This window comes from Plecotus auritus (assembly GCF_963455305.1).
Source record: "Plecotus auritus genome assembly, chromosome: X".
NCBI classification, from domain to species: domain Eukaryota; kingdom Metazoa; phylum Chordata; class Mammalia; order Chiroptera; family Vespertilionidae; genus Plecotus; species Plecotus auritus.
In genome coordinates this window covers 16,232,394-16,256,216 of record NC_137784.1, presented here as the reverse complement: position 1 = coordinate 16,256,216, position 23,823 = coordinate 16,232,394, and the positions used below count along the sequence as shown (strand labels likewise).

At 39.3% G+C, this 23,823-nt stretch overlaps 1 protein-coding gene across 1 annotated transcript; it reads right to left on the bottom strand.

Moving 5' to 3' along the window:
* Window positions 1–7,569: 7,569 nt before the first annotated feature.
* Window positions 7,570–19,824, bottom strand: EIF2S3 (eukaryotic translation initiation factor 2 subunit gamma). Its single transcript, XM_080653614.1, has 12 exons — window positions 19,730–19,824; window positions 19,169–19,232; window positions 17,819–17,946; window positions 17,609–17,730; window positions 16,879–16,973; window positions 15,512–15,670; window positions 14,172–14,306; window positions 12,723–12,817; window positions 11,804–11,948; window positions 10,569–10,738; window positions 9,725–9,897; window positions 7,570–7,939 (listed from the first exon to the last, which is right to left on the bottom strand). Exons 1-12 carry the CDS (start codon window positions 19,796–19,798, stop codon window positions 7,876–7,878), a joined length of 1,419 nt encoding a protein of 472 aa, XP_080509740.1. The 5' UTR covers window positions 19,799–19,824; the 3' UTR covers window positions 7,570–7,875.
* Between the last annotated feature and the right edge of the window lie 3,999 nt (window positions 19,825–23,823).

The window sequence follows — 23,823 nt, the reverse complement described above, 5'->3', positions numbered from 1 at the left end:
TTTATGATACATTCTCCCATGTGGGATTCTGGGTTAAAGGGTGAGATATTTTAAATCTTGTTATAATCAAACTGTCTTCTTTAAAGAATGTACCTGTTGCCCTAACCGGTTTGGCTCAGTGGATAGAGCATCGGCCTTCGGACTGAGGGGTCCCAGGTTTGATTCCGGTCAAGGGCATGTACGTTGGTTGTGGGCACATCCCCAGTAGGGGGCGTGCAGGAGGCAGCTGATCGATGTTTCTAGCTCTCTATCCTTCTCCCTTTCTCTCTGTGAAAATCAATAAAATATATTTTTTTAAAAAACAAGAATGTACCTGTTTATATCCTCACCAACACTGACTGCTATAAATTGTTTTAATTTTTGCCAATTTTAAAGAGTGAAAATGAATCACACTGTTAGTTTTCACATTCCTTATTACTAGATAGGCTGAGCACTTCACAAATGTGTATTGGATATTTGTATTTCTTCTATAAATAGCCTATACATATTTGCGAGATGGATTTTCTCTGTTGCCAAAAAGCTGAAGTCAGACACATTATTCACTAATGGTGCCTTATCCTCCAGAATACAGTGTGATTATTACCCTGATGCCAAATGTTTGTAAACATTCCCTTAAATGCAAGCATAGTAAGAGGAATATTTGTCTAAGTTCTTCCTGAACAATGATATGATCTCTGAGTATAAAAGTACAATGGTTCAGCACAAAACTCATTTTCATGATCCAATAAGACACTATCTTATAAGTCAAAACAGTCCTTTCCTGTTGTGGAGTCTGAGGCACTAAGAAAACTCCATGGAGATGAGATGCTGCATATGCTCCTGCCTGTGGGACCATTTCACTGTCACTAACTTCTACATATGCCCAAACAAATCAGTGTGCTCATGAGTCTATACAAGTTCTCTTCCTGTTAGTTTTTAGCCACCTAAAGCAATGCAATATGTATTTTGTCTCATTTCTATTCTATTTTTATATTACTGATTGATACTGGGAATATTAATTTTTCATATGTCATGTAAGTTTTAAGAATTTTTTCTCAACCTATCATCTTTTAAATCTGCAATATCTTTGGCCATAAGTTTTGAACGTTCATTTATTGGATCTGTCAACTTTGCCTTTATAACTTTTGGGTTTGTTTTGACTTCCTCATCCAAATTGCTAAAATAATCTCATATCTTCTTTGTTCATAATTTTGTCTCGATGAAATTTTACATAAGATTTTCAATAAAATATCTCTATCAGCAAATAGCTAGCCATTTGGACTAAAACACAGTCTATCTTTTTCTTCACTGACATAAAATGCTACCTATAGTATATATTATTAAAATTTTAGATCTGGTTATAGTTTGTTCCAATGATTGCTCTATTTCTGTATTAATAACATGCTTCTTATATTGTGGCTTTATATGTTCTAAAATGTGGTATGTCAATTCTCCCATCATAATTCCTTTTCAAAGTTCATTTACTATCATGAATTTACTTTTCTAAATCTTTATGTTTAGCTGAACAAGTTCTTAAAAATATATATTTTATTGATATTTTACAGAGAGGAAGGGAGAGGGATAGAGAGCTAGAAACATCGATGAGAGAGAAACATCGATCAGCTGCCTCCTGCACACCTCCCATTGAGGATGTGCCCGCAACCAAGGTACATGCCCTTGACCGGAATCGAACCCAGGACCCTTCAGTCCACAGGCGGACGCTCTATCCACTGAGCCAAACTGGTTTCGGCTGAACAAGTTCTTTAAAGTCTTGATATTTTTATTGATTGCACTGAGTTTATGGGAAAATATGGCAGTCATCTGTACAATGTTGAGTATTCCCATCCAAGAATATTGCCTATTTTCTTATTATTCATATCTCCTTTTTTTGTCTTCCAGCAAATGTGGTTGTATTCATATATACCTTGCATATTCTTGCCAAATTTATACCTGGATAGTTTATAACCATTGCATTTTCTGATTTGTGTATTTGTGTGTTGTAAATGAGTAAATTATTTAGTAAACTAATAATATTGGCATGTTTATCTTGAACTCTGTCACCTTACTGAATTCTCTTAGCAGTTCAAGTTTTTCAGTTTCTGGGTTGTCTTTTTAGGTAGACAACCTTAGACCTAGTAAATAATGTTCTGCCACTTCCATTCCCAATATTTATATCTCATGTGCTAAGCCCCAGAGAATTGTGTTGTAGAATTGAAGCGGCAGCTGACATTCTTGACTTGTACCAGGACTTGAGAATTCATAAACAAAACAATAACATGAATTCTGGTGGAATGAAATTGATGACTGCTTCCCACCCTCTAAATTTCACCCTAGTTATTTTATTAACCCTACAACCCCCCTTTCTATCCAAGTGAAACTTTTTTTTTAAGTATTTTTTATTGATTTTTTTTACAGAGAGGAAGGGACAGGGATAGTTAGAAACATTGATCAGCTGCCTCCTGCAGACCCCCCACTGGGGATGTGCCTGCAACCAAGGTACATGCCCTTGACCGGAATCGAACCTGGGACCCTTCAGTCCACAGGCCAACGCTCAATCCACTGAGCCAAACTGGTTAGGGCTATCCAAGTGAAACTTTTTACCAAGATGAAAATTTTTTCATCGTTAAAAACGGTAATTCTGATAGTGCTCTAAGTACACAAGTTAATAGTTTTCTTCTCTACATCACCTACGTTTTTAAATTTTTGAATTGTACCAAATGCATCTTCAAGGTACGCTTTTTTTTCCCAACTGATAAAAACACTCAAGTGTACACAAGAAAGCATTATTTTTTAATATATTGCTGGACTTAAATTTACTAATATTTTAGTATGAATTTTAGAACTTTATGAAGTCTGTAATGGTTTTGTTGCTTTTGGTAGTATTCTTTCCAGGTTTGGACCGCAGGGATAGAATAATTTTGAACAATGAGTTAGGATGTCTCCTTTTTAAAAAATATATATATATTTTATTGATTTTTTTACAGAGAGGAAGGGAGAGGGATAGAGAGTTAGAAACATCAATGAGAGAGACATCGATCAGTTGCCTCATGCACACCCCCTACTGGGGATGTGCCCACAACCCAGGTAACTAACCTGCCCTTGACCGGAATCGAACCTGGGACCCTTCAGTCTGCAGGCCGACGCTCTATCCACTGAGCCAAACCAGTTAGGGCAGGATGTCTCCTTTTGTCGCCCCCTCTTCATTTCCTATTTTCTGGAACAATTTAAATATCAGAATTACCTATTCCTTAAAATTTGGCAGAACGTGAAAATTTTTGCAAAGCTACTTTTTTAACATTCTCAGTTTCTTGTTATCGATATTTTAAGGGTACCTGCTTCATTTTTTGGTATTTTAAAAATGTTTTTATGTATTTCTAGAAAGGTATCCATTTCACTGGAAGCTTTACCATATTTTTTTCTAAAAATGGGATTTCAGAAATTTTATGAGTGCAGCTCTTTGCACACTCTTATTAGAAGGAAAGTTCTTTTTCCTCTGCAAAGGCCAAATGTAAACACACACATCTTGGGAGGTTACACACAAAGAGTGAAATAGTGGATAGAGCTTTCTAGGTCAGCCTGGATGTCATTTGGATATCACAGCTTCACTGTCCTTATGCACCCCCCCCCCAACACACACACACACTTCTGCGAGACTAGCTTTATAATTTATCAGAGTTGTACATAGCATTCGCTTACAAAAAGGGTACCTGCTTATGTTGAGAACAGACTGCAGTGGTGAAAGTGTGGAAGCAGGAAGGAGTTACAGGGATATTGTCACTGGTGACTCCGACTAGGATGGTAGCAGCGGGGCTGGTGAGAACTGGTCAGATTCTGAAAAGATCTTGCTGACGAGAGCCAATAGAATTTAGATGCAATGAACTTTCATCAGCAACATCGCATTACAAGCAGATTCTCAACTAGGTATGTCTTTTGCTGAGAATTACTGTACCGACTTTAAGTTCTATGAAAATAAGGCCCATTGTTTTATTTGTATATTCCCATTTACACTAAGCACAGTGCTTTGCAGATTTGTTGAAATTCATGTAAGATACTTCTGGTTTCAATTCTGACATGAGAGTAATTAAATTAGTTGCACTGGCCAGTGTGGCGCGGTTGGTTGGGCATCATCCCGTGTACCTAAAGGCTGCCGATTTGATTCCCGGTCAGGGCACATGCCCAAGTTGTGGGCTGGATCTCTGGCAGGGGGCGTGCAGAGGCAGCTGATCAATATTTTGCTCTCATATCAGTGTTTCTCCCTCTCTCCCTTTCTCTCTAAAAATAGTAAGAATATTTTTAAAAATAATAATTAGTCAACTATTGCAAAGCTCTGGATCTTACGTCATTCCAGAATTTCCGGTAAATGCTTAGAAAACACAGGGGGACATATTAGATATAAACTTAATGTTTGGATTAGGACCTTGTTTTATTTCAATGTGTTCCAGACGCTATAACACAACCCTTCAAAATCAACCAAGTATGTAACATTAATATGGTTCCTCAAAACTTATACTTACATAACTCATAGGCATAGATTCTAAACTTCTATGACACACCAGCTTCAATGCCCAAAAGAGCATACTATTATGACTATGGCATCCAATCCCACATTAAACGCAAATTGAAGAAAAGCAAACTAGAGTATTATCAGACTACCAAAACTCAATAAGATTCTGTGTTATCTGATACACCTACTTCTCAACTCTAAACTTGTTTCTCAACACTGGGGAGTTTTTAAAAAACATCAACGCCTCAGCTCCACCCCAAGCCAATTAAATCAGAATCTCTGTGGGGCATCTATCTTTTATTAAAAAAATACATATTTTTATTGATTTCAGAGAGGGAGACGGAGAGATAGAAACCTCAATGGTAAGAGAGAATCATGGATTGGCTGCCTCCTGCATGCCCCCTACTGGGGATGAGCCTGCAACCCAGGCATGTGCCTTGATCAGGAATTGAACCTGGGACCCTTCAGTCCGCAGGCCCATGCTCTCTCCATAGAGCCAAACCAGCTAGGGCAGGCAGCTTTCTTTTTTTCAGGTTTTTCCAGCAATTCTAATGTCAGTCAGAGTTGAGAACCACTGCTCTAACAGAATCTTATGAAACAAAAAATAAGTAAAAATTAAAAAGCACAGCACATGAAAAGTACAGGAACATGGAGAATAAGTTAAAAATCAAAGGGCATACCCTGGCCAGTTTTGTTCAGCGGATAGAGCATTGGCCTGTGGACTCAAAGGTCCCAGGTTTGATTCCGGTCAAGGGCATGTACCTTGGTTGCGGGCACATCCCAGGTGGGGGGTGTGCAGGAGGCAGCTGATGGATGTTTCTCTCTCATCGATGTTTCTAACTCTCTATCCCTCTCCCTTCTTCTCTATAGAAAAGCAATAAAATATATTTAAAAAAAATCAAAGGGCACACCCCTTGCTTTCTAACATCTTCTCTCTTGAAAGCTCCAAAGATTACTAATATTAAAGAACAACAGCCCTAACTGGTTTGGCGGAGTGGATAGAGCGTAGGCCTGCGGACTCAAGAGTCCCAGGTTCAATTCCGTTCAAGGGCATGTACCTTGGTTGCGGGCACATCCCCAGTAGCAGGTGTGCAGGAGGCAGCTGATGGATGTTTCTCTCTCATCAATGTTTCTAACTCTCTATTCCTCTCCCTTCCTCTCTGTAAAAAATCAATAAAATATATTAAAAAAAAAAACAAAACACATTTTGCCCGGCCGGTGGCTCAGTAATTGAACATTGACCCATGAACCAGGTCACAGTTCGATTCTTGGTCAGGGCATATGACCAATTGTGGACTCGATCCTTGGTGTGGGGTGTGCAGGAGGCAGCTGATCAGATTCTCTCATCACTAATGTTTCTCTCTCTCCCTGTCCCTTCCTCTCTCTGTAATCAATTAAATATATATATATATATATATATATATATAATAAATCCTAAAGATTAATATTAGAATCTCATAAGGCCTTGGAAGATCTTATCTAGAAGCATCTGGTGTTAACAGTATTTGCAATGGGAGAAGGCTGTTGGATTTCAGGTGTCAACCAACACAATTACAGGATTTCATAGGGAGAGGGTGAGAACTTCTGACTCTAGTTTCCTGTATTCCAGTCCAGGAAAAGGGGGGCGGCGTGGGGGTGCCCACAGTAACCAGCATTCATGCTCTAAAGCAGTGGTCGGCAACTGCAGCTCACGAGGGAGCCGCGGTTTGCCACTCTGTTGACCAAGTTTGCCGACCACTGCTCTAAAGCAAGCATATCAAACTCGTGGCCCACCATTTTTGTGGCCCAGCCAATATAATGGTATGTAAGAAATGTCTTAATAAAAATTTTGTAACTTGCCCTAGCTGGTTTGGCTCAGTGGATAGAGCGTCAGCCTGCGGGTCCTAAGTTCGATTCCAGTCATGGGCACGTGCCTGGGTTGTGGGCTTGATCCCCAGTGGGGGACATGCAGGAGGCAGCCAATCAATAATTCCTTTTCCCTCTCCCTTCCTCTCTGAAATCAATATATATATTTTTAAAAATTGTAACTTAATTTTTACAATATCCTGTTATACATAATTTTTTAAATATATTTTATTGATATTTTACAGAGAGGAAGGGAGAGGGATAGAGAGTTAGAAACATTGATGAGAGAGAAACATCGATCAGCTGCCTCCTGCACGTCCCCTACTGGGGATGTGCCCGCAACCAAGGTACATGCCCTTGACTGGAATCGAACCCGGGACCCTTCAGTCCGCAGGCCGACGCTCTATCCACTGAGCCAAACCGGTTTCGGCTATACATAATTTTTAATAACTACAACGTTCACTAATGACTGATTACTATAATCCTGTTGCATTCATCTCCCTTACACACCTTACTTGCACCATTTCTCTAATACTAGCAGCGAATATTTTAGCAGCTAATGGCCACGTCATTAGTCTTGGACTGACTTGTTTGGTGTGCACAACAGGAAATAGTTCACTTTTGGAGAACAAGAAAAATAGGTTTAGCCCTGGCCGGTTTGGCTCAGTGGATAGAGCGTCTGCCTGCAGACTCAAGGGTCCCAGGTTCGATTCTGGTCAGGGGCATGTACCTTGGTTGGTGTTTCTCTCTCATGGACGTTTCTAACTCTCTCTCCCTCTCCCTTCCTCTCTGTAAAAAGTCAATAAAAGATATTTAAAATAAAAAAAGAAAGAAAAATAGGTTTATCTGCGTTATGCTTATTAATTTGTCTTAACTCAGTGTCTACTAAGTTAATGTTCAAGAAAAAATATTAATTTTTATTAAAATGTTCTATTATTTTATGTTGATGACTCATTTATTTCAGCCCTTTGTATTGAAAATTGAAGCTTTTGTTTTTTTGCAGTTCACATAAACTTAAAACCTTGTTTATTTGGTCCATGTCAGCCTTTGAGTTTGACATGCTTGCTCTAAAGGATAATTTTATTTGAACCTATTCATTTCTTTTACTCAAAATTGTGATGATAAAGCAACATAAAATATGAGGCAAAAGGAAGCTAGTCTTCAAAAATTTGTATCCCCAAGTTTTTACTGATGTAATAATCTTTTCAAGCCCGAAGCTACTCAAAGATGAATCATGAAAATAAGAAGAAAAAATTTATTTCAAACAGGTTCGGTGGTACATGTGCTACAGCAAAAGCTAATTGTAGCAGTTTCATTTCAAACCAGCAGTGATATGTAATTTAGACATTATTTGGGAATGAGTAGTTTCTGAATCAATCCAATAATTTTTGCATTTATTGTAGACCCTAATTTCAGTACTAGAGAGGTTACATTTGCATCACCAAAAAATGAGAATAATTGCTACTAAGGTGAAATTCACTCCCCAGCACTACTTTGAAAATATATCGCTAATTTGGTAATAGAAAATCTGATTTGATCCAAATTCTTCAGTCATCATCTACTGTTGGCTTGATTGTCACTCCTCTTCTTATTTGACCCCAACCAATTAAACTGCAAAATGAAAATAAAAGAAACTGTGAGTTTTGGGCTATTTCATTATTACCACACAATCATTTGACATAACTGGTTTTACTTGCCTATCTGCTCAATCAGAATGTTTCCAAAACCTGCTCCTCCATAAAGCTCACACTATCATCTTAGATTCTTAGACCCAGACAGATGGACTCTAGTCAGAATGAATGACAGAAGAAAAAAAATTGCTACTATAAATATGCTCATCTTCACTCTATCAAAATACACCTACTCCTTCAGAACTGCCAAGAGCCTTCCCCATCCACCTAAGGAACCATGCTGTTACAAAACCCCTCACTCTGATATTTTTTAAAAATCTCATTCTCTATCCTCTTCTCCATTCACAGCACCTCAGCATACCACAATGGCTTTAGCATTACCTTAGCTCAGTGGTCGGCACACTCATTAGTCAACAGAGCGGCAAACAGTGGCTCACGAGCTGCATGTGGCTCACGAGCCGCAGTTTGCTGACCACTGCCTTAGCTGGTAAAGGAAATTAAAGACTAGATAGTCTATTATTGGCAGATTACTCTCAACAGCAGAGGGACCTCTGCTCCCTCTTCCAAAGTCTGCTCTATTAAGTGACTAAGTTGAATTGCTAACTCAACTGTAGCTTCTAGAACAAAATCCACCTCCACATGGGTTAAAACCACAATTCTAAATAATGTAAGAATCACCCAGCCAGCATGGTTCAGTGGTTGAGCATCGACTCAGGAATCAAGAGGTTACTGGTTTGATTCCCAATCAGGGCACATGCCTAGGTTACGGGCTCAATCCCCAGTAGGGGGCGTGCAGGAGGCAGCCGATTAATGATTCTCATCATTGTTGTTTCTATCTCTCCCTTTCCTTTCCTCTCTGAACTCAATAAAAAAAAATATTTAAAAAATGTTAAGAATCATTCAAGATGCTCTCATTTCTTTGAACAATTTTAGTGATTCTCTAAGGAGACATCACCACCTATATAAGTATTCCAGCCAAGAATATAAAACCTCAATCTAATCTCAGAAAACATCAGATAAACCCAAATTGAGGAAGAGTCTATAAAGTAACTAGCTTGTATTCTTCAAAGCTGTCAATGCCAAGACAATGAAAGGTTAAGGAAGTTCCAGATTAGAGATCAAAGAGACATGAAAACTAAATGCAATGCATGACCCAGACTGGAACAATATTGGAACAAGCAATAAAACTGGAATATGGACTGTAGATTTTATTTTATCAATGTTAAACTTCTTTACATGGTTATATAAGAGAACATCTTTGTTTTTAGGAAATATACTAAGTATTATGAGATCAAAGGGCATGGTTATAAACAACCTAATCCTCAAACAGTTCAGAAAAAAAGTTTATACATATATATAAACATATATGCACACACACAAGTAAATTGTGCATTTGGGAAAAGGGAATAGAGGAGTTGTGTGCAACTCTTAAAATTTTCCTGTTAAGTTTGAATTTATTTCCAAATGAAAGTTTTAAAAGGCCAAAACAAGGGAAATATTGAACCAAATTCATTGGTTTTTGATAGGTGTCCATCACAAATCAGGGCTGGAAATACAGATTACAAAGTCATCCAAATAAATACAGTTTAGAGTTAAAGCCACAATAACTGTTGTATTCAAGGAAAAGTGTGCATGAAAGAGAGAGAGAGAGAGAGAGAGTGTATGTGTGTGTGTGTGTGTGTGCGTGCGCGCGCGCACCACCAAGGATCTAAGAAAATTAACTGTGTCTTCTTTATTAGACAGTGACAAAGGCTAATACACTTACCGCCAGTGTTTCTCAACCCTTCGGCTAAGGGCAATTTTTTCTCCTACTTCTGTGCACACAGGATTAGTCAAAACAATTTTGCCCAAATCGGCCTTGACTGCACTAACTCTTCCTCCAGTCGACAGGGATCCTATGTTCACCATGAGCACTTCATTCTTAGACAACTTTTGCACCTAGGAAAATAAAAATAAACCCCAATATTAAGAAAATGTGTTCCAAAACTTATTATTTATATTCTGACATCCTTGCCAACAACAGATGTCAGCAACTTTCCATCTCTATCAGCATAATCTTGAAACTAAAAAAAATAAAAATAAAAAAAATAAAAATGATGCCCTAGCCTAGTCGTCGGCAAACCACGGCTCGCAAGCCGCATGTGGCTCGTGAGCCACGGTTTGCTGACCACTGCCCTAGCCAGTTTGGCTCAGTGGATACAGTGTGGGCCCGGGTTTGATTCCCGTCAAGGGCACATGCCTCAGTTGCAGGCTCCATCTCTGGCCCTGGTTGGGACACGTGCGGGAGGCAACAAATCCACTGGAGGACACACCGATGTTTTCTTCTGTCTCTCCCCCTCCCTTCCACTCTCTCTAAAAATCGATGGGAAAATATCCTCGGGTGAAGATTAACAAGAAAATAAGTAAAATGGATAACAGAACTATATCATTGTCACGACATACTTTTCAGTTTTGTTTGGTTTCACTTTAAACCGACTGCCATATTGAAATTCTCCATTTTCAAGAAGTCAAATTTACTTTTTTTTTTTTTTAAATCCCATGTTAACTGTAAAACTGGTCTTTACATCACTGTCACTTTTTTTGAAACAGGAATTATGGAAAGCACTTACTTTCGCCGCTTTTTTGTCTCCTTCAGTACGTACACCTAGAAGGCGTCTAAGCAGGAAATAGGAGATTTCCAATTCTGTGAAGATCTCAGGTAAAGCTCCAACTGCACCAAGTACCTGCCCCACCATTCTGTCAGCCCGGCACAAAGTGGGGTCAATTTTGGTTCCAACTCCTGATATGAAAAAAGATATATCCTATATAATAAAGACCTAATATGCTAATTAGACCAAACAGCCAAACAACCTTCCGGACGAAGATGGGGCTGCGAGGGCCGAGCCCTTGCACGAATTTCATGCATCGGGCCTCTAGTGTGTATATGTGGTGTGTGTGTGTGTGCGCATGTGTGTATACGTTCCAACTTTTTTCTCTACAAAGCTGTTTACCCCAAAACGTACTCAAACAAGTACAGCACACACCTATACATTTTAATACTTAAGATTTTCATAGTCACATAACAGCCACATAGGTTTGACAAAAAATCCATTTTATCTGAAGAAATAGAATTGTAAACTCCCAGGTTAGTTGTGTATTTGAAATCAGAAAGACTCTCTTGATTTAAATTCTAAACAAAGGACAAAGAGATAATAGACTAACTAAAAAATGAATCTATCTTTAATGAAGGCTAAAAAGATACAAAATTCATGGGTAGTGTGAATAATTTCTGCCTGCCATTTCTCCCCTAGGCAGGTCAAAAAGATAGCTTGAAGATTTCATATGATTCCTGGGATCCACTTCAAAATGTTTTAGCAGTGTATCTCTTTAGTAGGAGAGGAACAGAGATATAAAGAGGAAGCAAGATTGGGAGAGTATTGGTAATTTGTTGAAGCTGGGTGGTGGCTACATGAGTTATCTCTCTCCTCCCTCCCTTTCCTTTCCCCCCTCTAGAATTAATGAACATATCCTGGGGTGAGAAAAAAAGGAGTATCATAATATATCTTTTTGAGTAATCCATTTCCCATGAAAAGTGCTATGAATATCCACAAATGAAAATGTAGGGATGTGCCCTGGCTGGTGTAGCTTAGTTGGTTGGGTGTCATCACATATACTGGAAGGTCCTCAGTTCAATTCTCAGTCAGTCGGGTCACATGCCCAGGTTGTGGGCTCGATCCCCAATGGGGAAGGCATGCAGGAGGCAGCCAATCGATGTTTCCCTCTCTCACATTGATGTTTTTCTCTCTCTCTCCCTCTCCCTTCCTGCCTCTCAAAAATAACATAGGGATGAGAGGAAAATCCTTACCAATAAGACCCCCTGGAGCAGCGTACTGAAGATCATTATGTTCCGCAAACAGTGATACAATTTTGGAAAAGATTGGTTTACACATGAGTTTTCCTTCACTATCTTTGGAAACAATACCAGGTCTGACTTCTATCTCCTGGCCCACCTGTAAAAAAAATAAATTTAATAATTAGAATTACTGCATTTAGAATTAGGGACAACACAATTCCCATTTACACATAAAAAGTCCTAACAGAAAGACCACAAAACTGAAAAGGCAATCCTTTTTCTATTTCAAAGATCACAACAATAAAAAAATTAAAAAAGATCTCCCAAACCAGAACCATCCAACTGTTTCTAACCAGCTACCACATAAGCCTATCTCCACAAAAAAATGTGGAGTACTAAAAGACATCTATATCAAGTACTAGGCACCAAGAAAAACATTTTTGCCCTGGACGGGTAGCAGTTGGTTAGTGTTGTCCCAATATGCCAAAGTTGTGGGTTTGATCCCTGATAAGAGCACATCCAAGAAGCAACCAATACATAAATAAGCAGAACAAATTGATCTCTCTCTCAAATCAATAAATTATTTTAAAAAGAGTTTCATGTCTTTAGAAAATTTTTATTTTTCAATTTGAAATATCCATATACTATTTTCCTGATTAAGACCAGGGAAGTACATGATTTTCTAACCACTTTGCTGTACATCTGAAACAAATACAGAATAATACTGAATGTAAACTGTAATTGGAAAAAAAAAATACCTAAAAAGACCAGGGGAAAACAAAGCAAAATCATAACCAGTATTGGGTGGTGAGCACACAATGGGGTATACAGATGTTGTATTATAAAGTTGTAAAAACCTGAAATTTAAATGTTATTAACCAATTTACCCCAATTAAACAAACAAACACACAACCACCAAAACCCAACTTACCTTTAACACTCCTTTTAGAATACTACCACCAGCTACACCCCCTTTAAGGTCATCAACTTCACAGCCAGGTTTGTTGACATCAAAGGACCTAATAACTAAAAAGAAAACAAATTAAAGCCGAGTCTGTACACTTTAATTTTACATGAAATATTATTTTCTAAGTTAACTTTCCTAAAATAGTACACACATAAGATTTACACCATAGGGGTGAGTTTGTGACAAAATCTAATATTATTACTCCAACTAAGTTTATTGCAGTCTTATGGAAAAGTGGAAATAATGTAAAAGTTCACTGACAGGAAGCATTTTATGGTCCATCAATACTAGGGATTGTCATGCAGCCATTAAAGAATGTAGAACCATATGTACTGATCTGGAAGAATACTATTAAGGGGAAAAAAACTAGTTACTAAAATAACACACACAGTATGATCCCACTTCCACAAAGAAAAACTAAAAGTAAATACATGATGATATGAGCAAAGAGAGGTATGGGAATAATATATGCCAACTGTTTAACTTTGGTTGCTTCAGGGCTAAGGGGCTAGAAGTGGAAGGCAGGGAGATTATGGACTTTTTTCTTTTCTTTATATACCTCTATACAACTTCTGAAGTAAAAATTTAGTTTTAAAACTACAAAACAACTCTAGGACTATTATGACCTGCACTTAGGTCCTGAAAGCAGTGTCTCTTAACAATGGGTACGCATCACAATCACCCAAGAGAAGAGAACACTACCCACAACACACAGGTGGGCCCTGGGTGAAGGCCCAAAAGGGCTCAAATGTGTTTTGAAAAGGCTCCTACATCTCTGTAAAAATCACAAGCTTAGCCCTAGCTGGTTTGGCTCAAGAGATAAGAGCATAGACCAGCAAAAAACTGAAGGGTCCTGGGTTCAATTTCGGTCAAGGGCACATGGCTGGATTGCAGGCTCAATCCCCAGTAGGGGGCGTGCAGTAGGCAGCTGATCAATGATTCTCTCTCATCATTGATATTCCTCTCTGAAATCAATAAAATAAAAAAGAAATCACAAGCTTTGATGATCAAATTATAGCAATAATGATATTTTAAACTTAAATCAAAGTGAAAGGGACATGAAAATCTTCATTAATGGTACAATGAAATAATCTGTGTGAGAGTTCTAATATTCTGTTCTTTATTACAACATAATTCCATAGAGAATACTGTGTTATTCCATCTCAATCACATAACATATATACAAAAAGGTTACATTTTTTCTGCATTCAGGACTCTGGCCCTGATCCAGTAATGCAATCTAGCATTGCCAATATGCTCTCAAAATTCAACAATTTAAAAAATTTTTTCAATGGAGATTATAACTTATTATTACCTCTGCAGAAATAGGAAATAGTAATAAATACTCTTAAGGGGGAATCACCAATGTAGAAAAGATCCAATTAAGAGTTAAAGACAAATCCTATCACTTACCAATAAGTCGGGGTTCTGAAGTAAAATCTCTCGGTGGTACTGGGATTTTCTTTACTATGTACTCACAGACAACTTCAATATTGTATTTCAGCTGAGCAGAAATTGGAATAATAGGAGCACCTTCTGCTACTGTACCTGTATGACAAAATTCAGAAAAATCAGAATTCTTCAATTTTACAAAATTTGTTCTATACATGTTACAGGAAACTGTTAAGAAACAGATGCCTACACATTCCCACACAAGTGCCAGCAACCAGTAGAAAGTGATAATTTTGTTTAGAAAGGTGGCAGTATTCTGTTTGCTTTTACTCCTGGAAATGGGTATTATTATTATTCTCTTTAAGAGAAAAATGTTAAAATATATTTAATATACTAAGATGATAAAACTGTTTAAAGGAATAAAATACTAACACTCCTGGGAAAGAACACTTTACTAGTTGAAAGATTTCTAGTAACATGTAATTAACTTTCCAATAAATGTCAAAATTATAGACTCTTTGCTAATCAAAGACTACTGCACATATTAATATTTGCTCCTTATTAATTATATGTCAAACAGGCTGGTCAAAGAAATGGAACAAACATAATTAATTTTAATCAATATGACTTATTCTTTTTCATTATGATAGAACTGGGTTCTGTGGAAAGTCAACCTTTCTAACAAGAAAAACAAGGCTGAGAGAGAATCGAATGTCAACAATAAGATGTATCATGTCTTCCCTGATGTGAAGAACACTAGCTGGTAGAGAAAGGGATGATGAAGTTTATTGTCAGGTCCAATTCTCCAAGTAGCTACTCAGTAAGAATAGTTTAAGACCTATTTTTTAAGTGCTTTGTTCATTTTATTATCACTGAGGATTTTTATATTTATTTTTTTACATATATTTTTATTGATTTCAGAGAGGAAGGGAGAGGGAAGAGATAGAAACATCAATGATGAGAATCATTAATAGGCTGCCTCCTGCATGCCCCATACTAGGGGTCGAGCCCACAACCCAGGCATGTGCCCTTGACTGGAATTGAACCCAGGACTCTTCAATCCCCAGGCTGATGCTCTATCCACTGAGCCAAACCAGCTAGGGCTCACTGAGGATTTTTATTAAACTGGTAGTTTCCAGAATACAACTTCACTTCTAACTTTCAACCAGCAAAAATATATTTTAGTCTATTCATTCAGAAACATCGATTTCACCAGTGGTAAGTAGAGAAAAATAAGGCTTAATACCCCCTAAGCGTACCCTGTTTCATATAATCTATTAAGAGTTAAGCTAACATCTGGTACCTGGATTAACTAGCTCTCCAAGTGATCCATAGATGTATTAGATATTATGGCTTCTTACCTTGTACAAATGCAAGGATCTGTTCGTATTGTTCTTTAGCCTGACTTTCTTTCACCAAATCAATTTTATTTTGTAGAATCAAAATATGCTTCAGTTTCATGATTTCTATAGCAGCCAGGTGTTCCGAAGTCTGAGGCTGAGGGCAAGACTCATTACCAGCTAAATGACAAAGAATAAAATAGATGCATGAGAATTAGCTAGAAATATTTGTCAGAAGAGGCAAATTCATGAGACAGAAAGCAGATTAGTGGTTGCCAGGAGCTGGACTGGGGGAGAATAGAGTGACTGTTTAATGGGCATAGGGCTTTCTTTTGGGGTAATGAAGATGTTCTGGATCTAGATAGTGATGATGCTTGTACAACATTGTCAGTGTACTTAATGTCACCAAATTGTACACTTTAAATGGCTAAAATAATAAGTTGTATGTTATGTATATTTTGTTAACTGGCATGTGATAAAGGAAACATTTGAATGTCTTAGACCTATTCAAGGCAAAAGTCCCGGATATCACAATGTTTGGCTCCCACTGCTGGTCCTAAGCAAGGAGTTTGGAATCAACAAGTTTGGCATCTCAGGGTCTGCCCTTCACTTTTGCTTAGGCATAAAGCTCTATCCAGTATTAGAAATGTTCCAGCCTAGTCAGGCTCCCGAGAGGCAGAGAGTAATTAAGAGGGAAAAGACAATACAGGCTATGAATTTCAACTATTACAGGTTATTCCCTAACAAAGGAAGGGAAGAACACTAATAGTAAAGATAACCAACAGTGTATAATAAAGAAATAGGCATGTTTTGTTGGGCACTCCAACGGTCATCCTCTCTATGCAGTAATGTTCAGGTGTCCTATACTATATCCCTTGGCATACTTTTGAAAAATTATATCCCATAGCAACAAATCTCTCAACAGCTCACATAAGGAAGGTAGTACAACCCTAGTCCTGAAAACCCCAATTCAGGTCTAGACTTCGACACTTACTAAGAATGAGATTTGCATCTAAATAAAAACATTATGCATCAATGTTGCAGTGGACAGCTCAGAGACAAAAAAAAAAGACCAACCACACACATATACTTTTACAAGTAAATTTAAAATAAAAATAATAAATTATATCATGTGATGTGTGGAAAATGAACTATTGACTTTTAAAAATATATACTACCATATGAATTCTATAGGCCCTAGGTCTATCTTGTTTAATATTTTGTGATAGCTGGTAGGCAGGGATGTCATCTAGTATTTCATGTTAGTTTCCATTCATGTCACTCTTAGGTAATGGATATGGCCTTTAAAGGCCTTAGTTCCCCTTTAAATATTTCATCTTGGATTTGCTCCACATTGATTTGTCCAAACCAATTCTGATATTACTTACCTATCAACAGAAGAGCTGCATCCATCACTGCGGCACCGTTCAGCATAGTAGCCATCAAAATATCGTGGCCAGGACAGTCAACAAAGGAAACATGTCTACCAATGGAGAAATAACAATCAGTCCTAAGATCAATCAATGCTTCAAGATGCAAATTAGATTTCCCAAAATTAAATCACTTTAATGAAGAATATAAATATTACATATGAATATGGAAAAAATATAAATATTTCTTACTGCTATAAAGTCAAGTGGTTACAGGACTTGGTGTTTCCAGACCTTGGGAATAAGATTACCTACTCGCTGAGAGTCAAATCACTAGTGAGTGATTTGACCCGGCTTTTGATAAAAGAATAAATTCTCTGCCCGGCTGGTGTGCCTCGAGTGTAGATCTATGAACCAGGAGGTCACGGTTCGATTCCTGGTCAGGGCACATGCCTGGGTTGTGGGCCATGCAGAAGGCAGCCGATCAATGATTCTCTCTCATCACTGATGTTCCTATCTCTCCCTTCTTCTCTTAAAATCAATAAAAATATATTTTTTAAAAAAAGAATGGCTTTGTTCTTCCCCTAATAATAGAAACAACTATTTAAAAACATAATATGTTAAAATAACAAAACCATTCAGCGATTAGGCTCTCTGTTTAATATCCCAGTTAATATATTTCAAAGAGCTCCAACCACAAGACAATAAAATATAAAGAATAAAGTGTTTTTAGCACCAAAGAGGTCACCTGACTAATTTGAAGTTTCCTTTGGTCCCTGGAATGTCTGTAGGAAACTCATCAGGTGTGCTACTTCCACAGGATCTGTAACATTCTGGCCGAGGACAACTTGGGTCATCAAGTTTATAAATCTAAAAGTTTCAATGAAAAGAAGATTTGGATTTGTTATCTGCACATTCCAATTAAAGTTGATGTCTAGTTCCACAGTACAGGGCTCACCTTAGCATTAGCATATCCAAGCTTGATTGTAATATTTCTTTCTAGTTCATTTTTGAACCTGACAGTGTGAACTCCAGAAATAGCTTTTACAACTGTGGATTTCCCATGAGCTACGTGGCCAATTGTACCTACAGACAAAATTCAAAAAATTAATCCACATGCACTCAATTGCACCAAATATTTTTTGCAAATAACAATGGACTAGAAAAACAAAGCCATAACTCAATATAAATATCAATGCAAAACCAACAGTGGCTTCAATTTTTGCTCCTACATTTTTTAAAAAATATATTTTTATTGATTTCAGAGAGGAAGGGAGAGGGAGAGAGACAGAAACATCAATGATGAGAGCATCCCCCCTCCCTTCCACTCTCTCTAAAATGTCAATGGAAAAAATATCCTTGGGTAAGGATTAACAACAACAAAAAAAGCCATACTTAGCATACTAAAAACTATTCATCTCATGTTTTTAATCACAGGAAAGATTGCCTTCATTTAAAATAGACACTCAAGGCCCTGGCTAGGTAGCTCAGTTGGTTGGAGCATCATCGTAATACACCAAAGTTGTGGGTTCCATCTTGGTCAGGGTACACACAGGAAGCACCAATGAGTGCATAAACAAGTGGAATGACAAATCGATGTTTTTCTCCCTCAAATCAATAAATAAAAATTTAAAAAATAAAAATGCAATAAAAAATACATATCGTGTATATTCAGAAATTTTCCAGTATTCCCAGAGTAAAATAAATAGGTATGATAAGCCTAACCAAAAGGAATCCATGAAAATAAGAAAACCCAGGTTTAATTACAGTAATGATGTCAAGGATAGCATATATCTTACAACTCTTTAATAGCCTGATGGTAGAGCCTTACTTTTAACTAGGTTTTACTGTGCTGTTTGTACAGACTCTCAAATAGCCCAAATTTACACTCAGTCGACATAACTTCTCCTCTACAATTGTAGGTGTCAATTAAGGGGGAAAAATACTCTACTTAATAATAGCCTATATATCAAATAAAACTTTCAAAAAAACTCTGCCCTTGCAATAACTCTGTGTGACAAGTACAGCCACATTCTTATTTCTTACTTAAAGTGCTACATGACTACATACTGCCTTATGCTATTAAACTTCTCATATGTCTGTATTTTTTTTTCTCACCTAGTCTGTAAGATAAGCATGGGTAACATGTGCTTCCCAAAGAAAACAAGGAGGTGCTTTGCTCACAAGTGTTCAACGTCTATTTGAATATCTGCAACCTTATATAATTCAGGTAATCACACAAAGGGAGAGAAAATCAATTGCTGGAGATCAAGCAACTCAGGTCTCCAAGAAGTTATTCTTATCTTACCTATATTAATAGTGGCTTGTCTGCTGATTACCTCGTGTGAAAGTGGCGTCAGTTTGGTAACATCCTGCAATCAAACATTTTACTTTTACTTTTAATCACTATACATAAGGCAAATCACAACTTTTTCCTTTGACTTTACACTTTACCTACAGTTCACCACTATGTGAACAGCTCTCTTCTATAAGCAATCTTGTACTCGGATGACTGGCAAGTTTTAAAAGTCCTTCTCAACGCTACATAAGACTATACTCCTCTGTTCTCTGGAGAAGATGGGGAGGCCCGAGACAGCCCAACCTTGACATTAGCACTGAAGACAAACTTTCAAAAGTGAAAACCTTAATGACATTTATGTCTCAGGATCTCACCCCCCCTGCCCAGCTCGCGGACTTGCCAAAATGCAGGTGGCGGCGGCGGCGGCGGCGGCAGCGCGGCTCAGGACCTCCGGCTCCAGAGCTAACCACGCTCCTGCAGCCCGGCACTGCCTTGTCTCAACGCCACTCGGGAGGCCCTGTCTTTCCCACTCCCGAGTTCACTCCGCATCTTCCCAGATCGAAACCTTACCAAAGTGGCGAGATCTTGACGAGAAAGATGCGGCTGGCCGAGAGTCACGCCAGCCTCACCCCCCGCCATCTTGTTGGGAGAGGAAGGAAGTCGCCGCGGCAACCGCCAGACGAAAGGCAGGGCGGGGGAGAAGGGGCGGAGCGAAGAAAGGAAGGCAGGCTAGGGCCCGGGCCGGGGAAAGGAGGACAACCGGTGCTGCAGGGTCTCATTACTTCGACTTCTTTCTGCTTGGGTTCATACAGTACCTGCTGGCAGGATGACTGGAAAACACGAGGCAAAATTTCGGGATCTATTCGTAGCGAACTTGTTGGTTATTTGTGCAGGCAAAGCTGCGGGCAGCTCCAAAAAAGGCCCCTTGCTACGCGGGTGAAACTAACGGCGCGCGCGCTGGCTCTGGAGAAACCATTTCCGGTTTCCCGTGGGGGTGGCCGGAAGGGTTTCTCAGGACCTGGGAACCTTAGATAGGATGTGAGGACAGACTGTGGGAACGTACTTTTTTTACTGACTTCCGCAATTCAGTAAGGCGAAGTCGGGTTGGGTCCCGCCCACCTGTGACGGAGCTATAGGCGGGAGGAGGCCTTGCGCTGAGCTGGCCACGTTCACGTCGCCTCGCGTCACTGGCAGACGGCGGGCAGGGCGCCCTCGCGCGGAGGTTCCGCGGCCGACGGATGGGAAAAGCAAAGTCTAACTTAACTCTCAGACGTTTCTGGAGCTAGGGAGGTGGTCCGTAGTGGCGCTAGAATGGAGTTAGCATAGAATAGAAGCTGGGTGTCAGTAAGACCTCCCAAAAAGGTTTTTTTTAAAAAAGCTGATCCAAGAAAACCCACTTCTTTAATGGAAATATTACCAATAAATTGATACTTAAAAATGTAAAGGTTGTTGAGATTTAACCCTTTTTCATCCAGTGTTAAAAAGAATGCAAGTTTTGTTTCTCCCCCGTGTATTTCCATGCTTTACAAATTTTCTATCATGAACATGTATTCATTTCTAGTCAGAAAAAATGTAAAGAGAGATGAATAAGAATTTAGGTTATTGTGTTCATCTAATTTAATGCTTAAGAAAGATGATAATGGGTATGTTTTTATAAGTTTTAGGTACAACGGTTTACCTAAAATGGGAAGATATATTTCAATAAATACATTCATTGGTTAAGTGATGGCAGAAACTGTACAATATTTTTTATTTGGGTGGAAACAATTAGGTCTAAATTTAGGAACTTACAAATTTATAAATTTAGAATTTATCTGGCATTGTAGATAGTTGTACCAGCCAATTCAGAAAATCCAGATAATAACAATGTGGAATTAGTGGTGATGATTACACTACTTTGTGAATATATTAAAAAATCAGTGAACTGTACATTTTATTTATTTTTAAATTAAATTTAATTTTATTCATTTTAGAGAGAAAGGGAGAGAGAGAGAGTGATAGAAACATCAAGGATGAGAGAGAACCATTGATCTGCTTCCTCCTGCACGCCCCACATTGGGGATCAAGCCCACAACCTGGGCATGTGCGCTTGGCGGGAATGGAACCTAGGACCCTGCAGTCCGCAGGGTGACGCTCTATCCACTGAAGCAAACCGGCTAGGGCAGTGAACTATACGTTTTAAAGGGTGAATCTTACAGTATGTAAATTATATCAATAAAAAATAGAAAATTCACGCCCTGTTCACTGTGGTTCAGTTGGTTGCACTGAAAGGTCGCTGGTTCGATTCCCCATCAGGGCACATAGCAAGGTTTCGAGTTCCATCCTTGGTTGGGGTACATGCAGGAGGCAACTGATCAATGTTTCTTGCTCTCTCCCCCTCCCTCCCTCTCTCTCTAAAAATCAATAACAACGTAAAAAATAGCTAATAGCCGGAGCAGGGCCTAGCCGGTTTGGCTCAGTGGATAGAGCATCAGCCTGTGGACTGAAGGGTCTGAGGTTTGATTCCCTGGCCCTGGTAGGGAGTGTGCGGGAGGCAACCAATTGATGTGTCTCTTTTACATTGATGTTTCTCTCTCTGTCTCTCCCCCTCCCACTCTCTCTTAAAAAAACAAACAAAAAAATATATAGCCCTGGCTGGTTTGGCTCAGTGGATAGAGCATCGGCCTGCGGACTGAAGGGTCCTGGGTTCGATTCCAGCCAAGGGCACTTGCCCGGGTTGCAGGCTCCAGTGGGGGGTGTGAAGGAGGCAGCCAATCAATGATTCTCATCATTGATGTTTCTATCTTTCCCTCTTCCTTCCTCTCTGAAATCAATAAAAGAAATATATATATATATATATATATTTAAAAAAATACAGCATGTCTCAAAAAATGTGTACACACTTTGAATAATTAATTCTAATGCTTAAATTTGAAAAGGAAGAAACATCAATTGAGCTATCAAAAAAGTGTGTATACATTTTGGGGGACACTATATATAATATATATAATATATAATATATAATATATAATATATAATATATAATATATAATATATAATACATAATACATAATACATAATACGTAATACGTAATATGTAATATTTAATATATAATATACATATACAATATACAATGTAATATGTAATATGTAATATGTAATATATAATATATAATATATAATATATAATATATAATATATAATATATAATATATAATATATAATATATAATATATAATATATAATATATAATATATAATATACTAGTGGCCTGGTGCATGAAATTCATGCATGGGGGGGTGTCCCTCAGCCTGGCCTGCACCCTTTCCAATCTGGGACCCCTTGCGGGATGTGCGACTGCCAGTTTAGGCCCTCTCAGAATCCGGAACTGCTGGCACCTAACTGCTTGCGTGCCTGCCAGCCTGATCGCCCCCTAACTGCTCCCCTGCCAGCCCGATCAACACCTAACTGCTACCCTGCCGGCCCAATCGCCCCCAACTACCCGACCCTGCCAGCCCGATCACCCACAACTGCCCTCCCCTGCTGCAACCCACCTCCTCCACCGGGACCCGCCTCCTTCAAGCAAGGTGGTGGAGACGCCGGGACCAGCCTCCTCCATGCTGCATGGAGCCACGGGACCCCCAGGCCTCACCACACAAAGCAGCCACCAGGCCCTGCCTCTGCTGTGCATGCAGCCATCTTGTGGTGGCCATCTTGTGACAACATCGCACACGAGGGTCACCTAGGCTTTTATTAGTATAGACTAGAGGCCCGTTGCATGATATTCATGCAAGAATAGGCCTTCCTTCCCCTGGCTTCACTCCCAGGCGCCCAGGAGCCGGCAAGTCCCCGTTCCTGGCTCGCCCGGAGCCGGCAAGTCCCCGCTCCCGGGCCGCCCGGCAGCCGGCAAGTCCCCGCTCCCTGGCCACCTGGAGCTGGCAAGTCCCCGCTCCCTGGCTGCCTGGGAGCTGGCACCTCCTCGCTCCTGGGCCGCCCGGAGCCGGCAAGTCCTCGCTTCTGTCTGAAGCACCATTACAGTAGCTCCCTCCGCCGCCCTCCTTCCTCTCATAGCAGGCTTCACTTGGCTCCGCGCCTGCATATGCAAATTAATCTCCATCTTTGTTGGGTTAATTTGCATATGCACTCTGATGGGCTGTGGGCGTAGCGGAGTGATGGTTAATTTGCATGTTTCTCTTTTATTAGGTAAGATAGTATATAATATCTACACTAATAAAAGAGAAATATGCAGCCAAAACCGGTTTGGCTCAGTGGATAGAGCGTCGGCCTGTGGACTGAAGGGTCCCGGGTTCGATTCCGGTCAAGGGCATGTGCCTTGGTTGCGGGCACATCCCCAGTGGGGGGTGTGCAGGAGGCAGCTGATCGATGTCTCTCTCTCATCGATGTTTCTAGCTCTCTATCCCTCTCCCTTCCTCTCTGTGAAATATCAATAAAATATATTAAAAAAAAAAAAAGTTTCCGTGTCAGAAATGCACGATGAGCTGGAAGACAAGTTGGATGTTTAAAAAAAAAAAAAAAAAAAAAAAGAGAGAAATATGCAAATTCCCTGTACCTCCCAATGCCCATCAGCCAATCAGGAGTGAGTATGCAAATTAACCCAACAAAGATGGCAGGTTGATTTGCATATGCAGGCGCGGAACGGCCGGGTGGGGCGGGATGCCTGCTAT

What these genes read in the sequence shown, in the direction of transcription:
- EIF2S3 (XM_080653614.1), bottom strand. Translation starts at nt 19,798, where the DNA reads ATGGCGGGGGGTGAGGCTGGCGTGACTCTCGGCCAGCCGCATCTTTCT. An exon ending in TTCTAAAAGGAGTGTTAAAG is followed by an intron (nt 11,949 to 12,722) that starts GTAAGTTGGGTT and finishes TTTTTTTTACAG; the next exon opens with GTGGGCCAGGAGATAGAAGT. An exon ending in TGCTCCAGGGGGTCTTATTG is followed by an intron (nt 10,739 to 11,803) that starts GTAAGGATTTTC and finishes TTTTCATATCAG; the next exon opens with GAGTTGGAACCAAAATTGAC.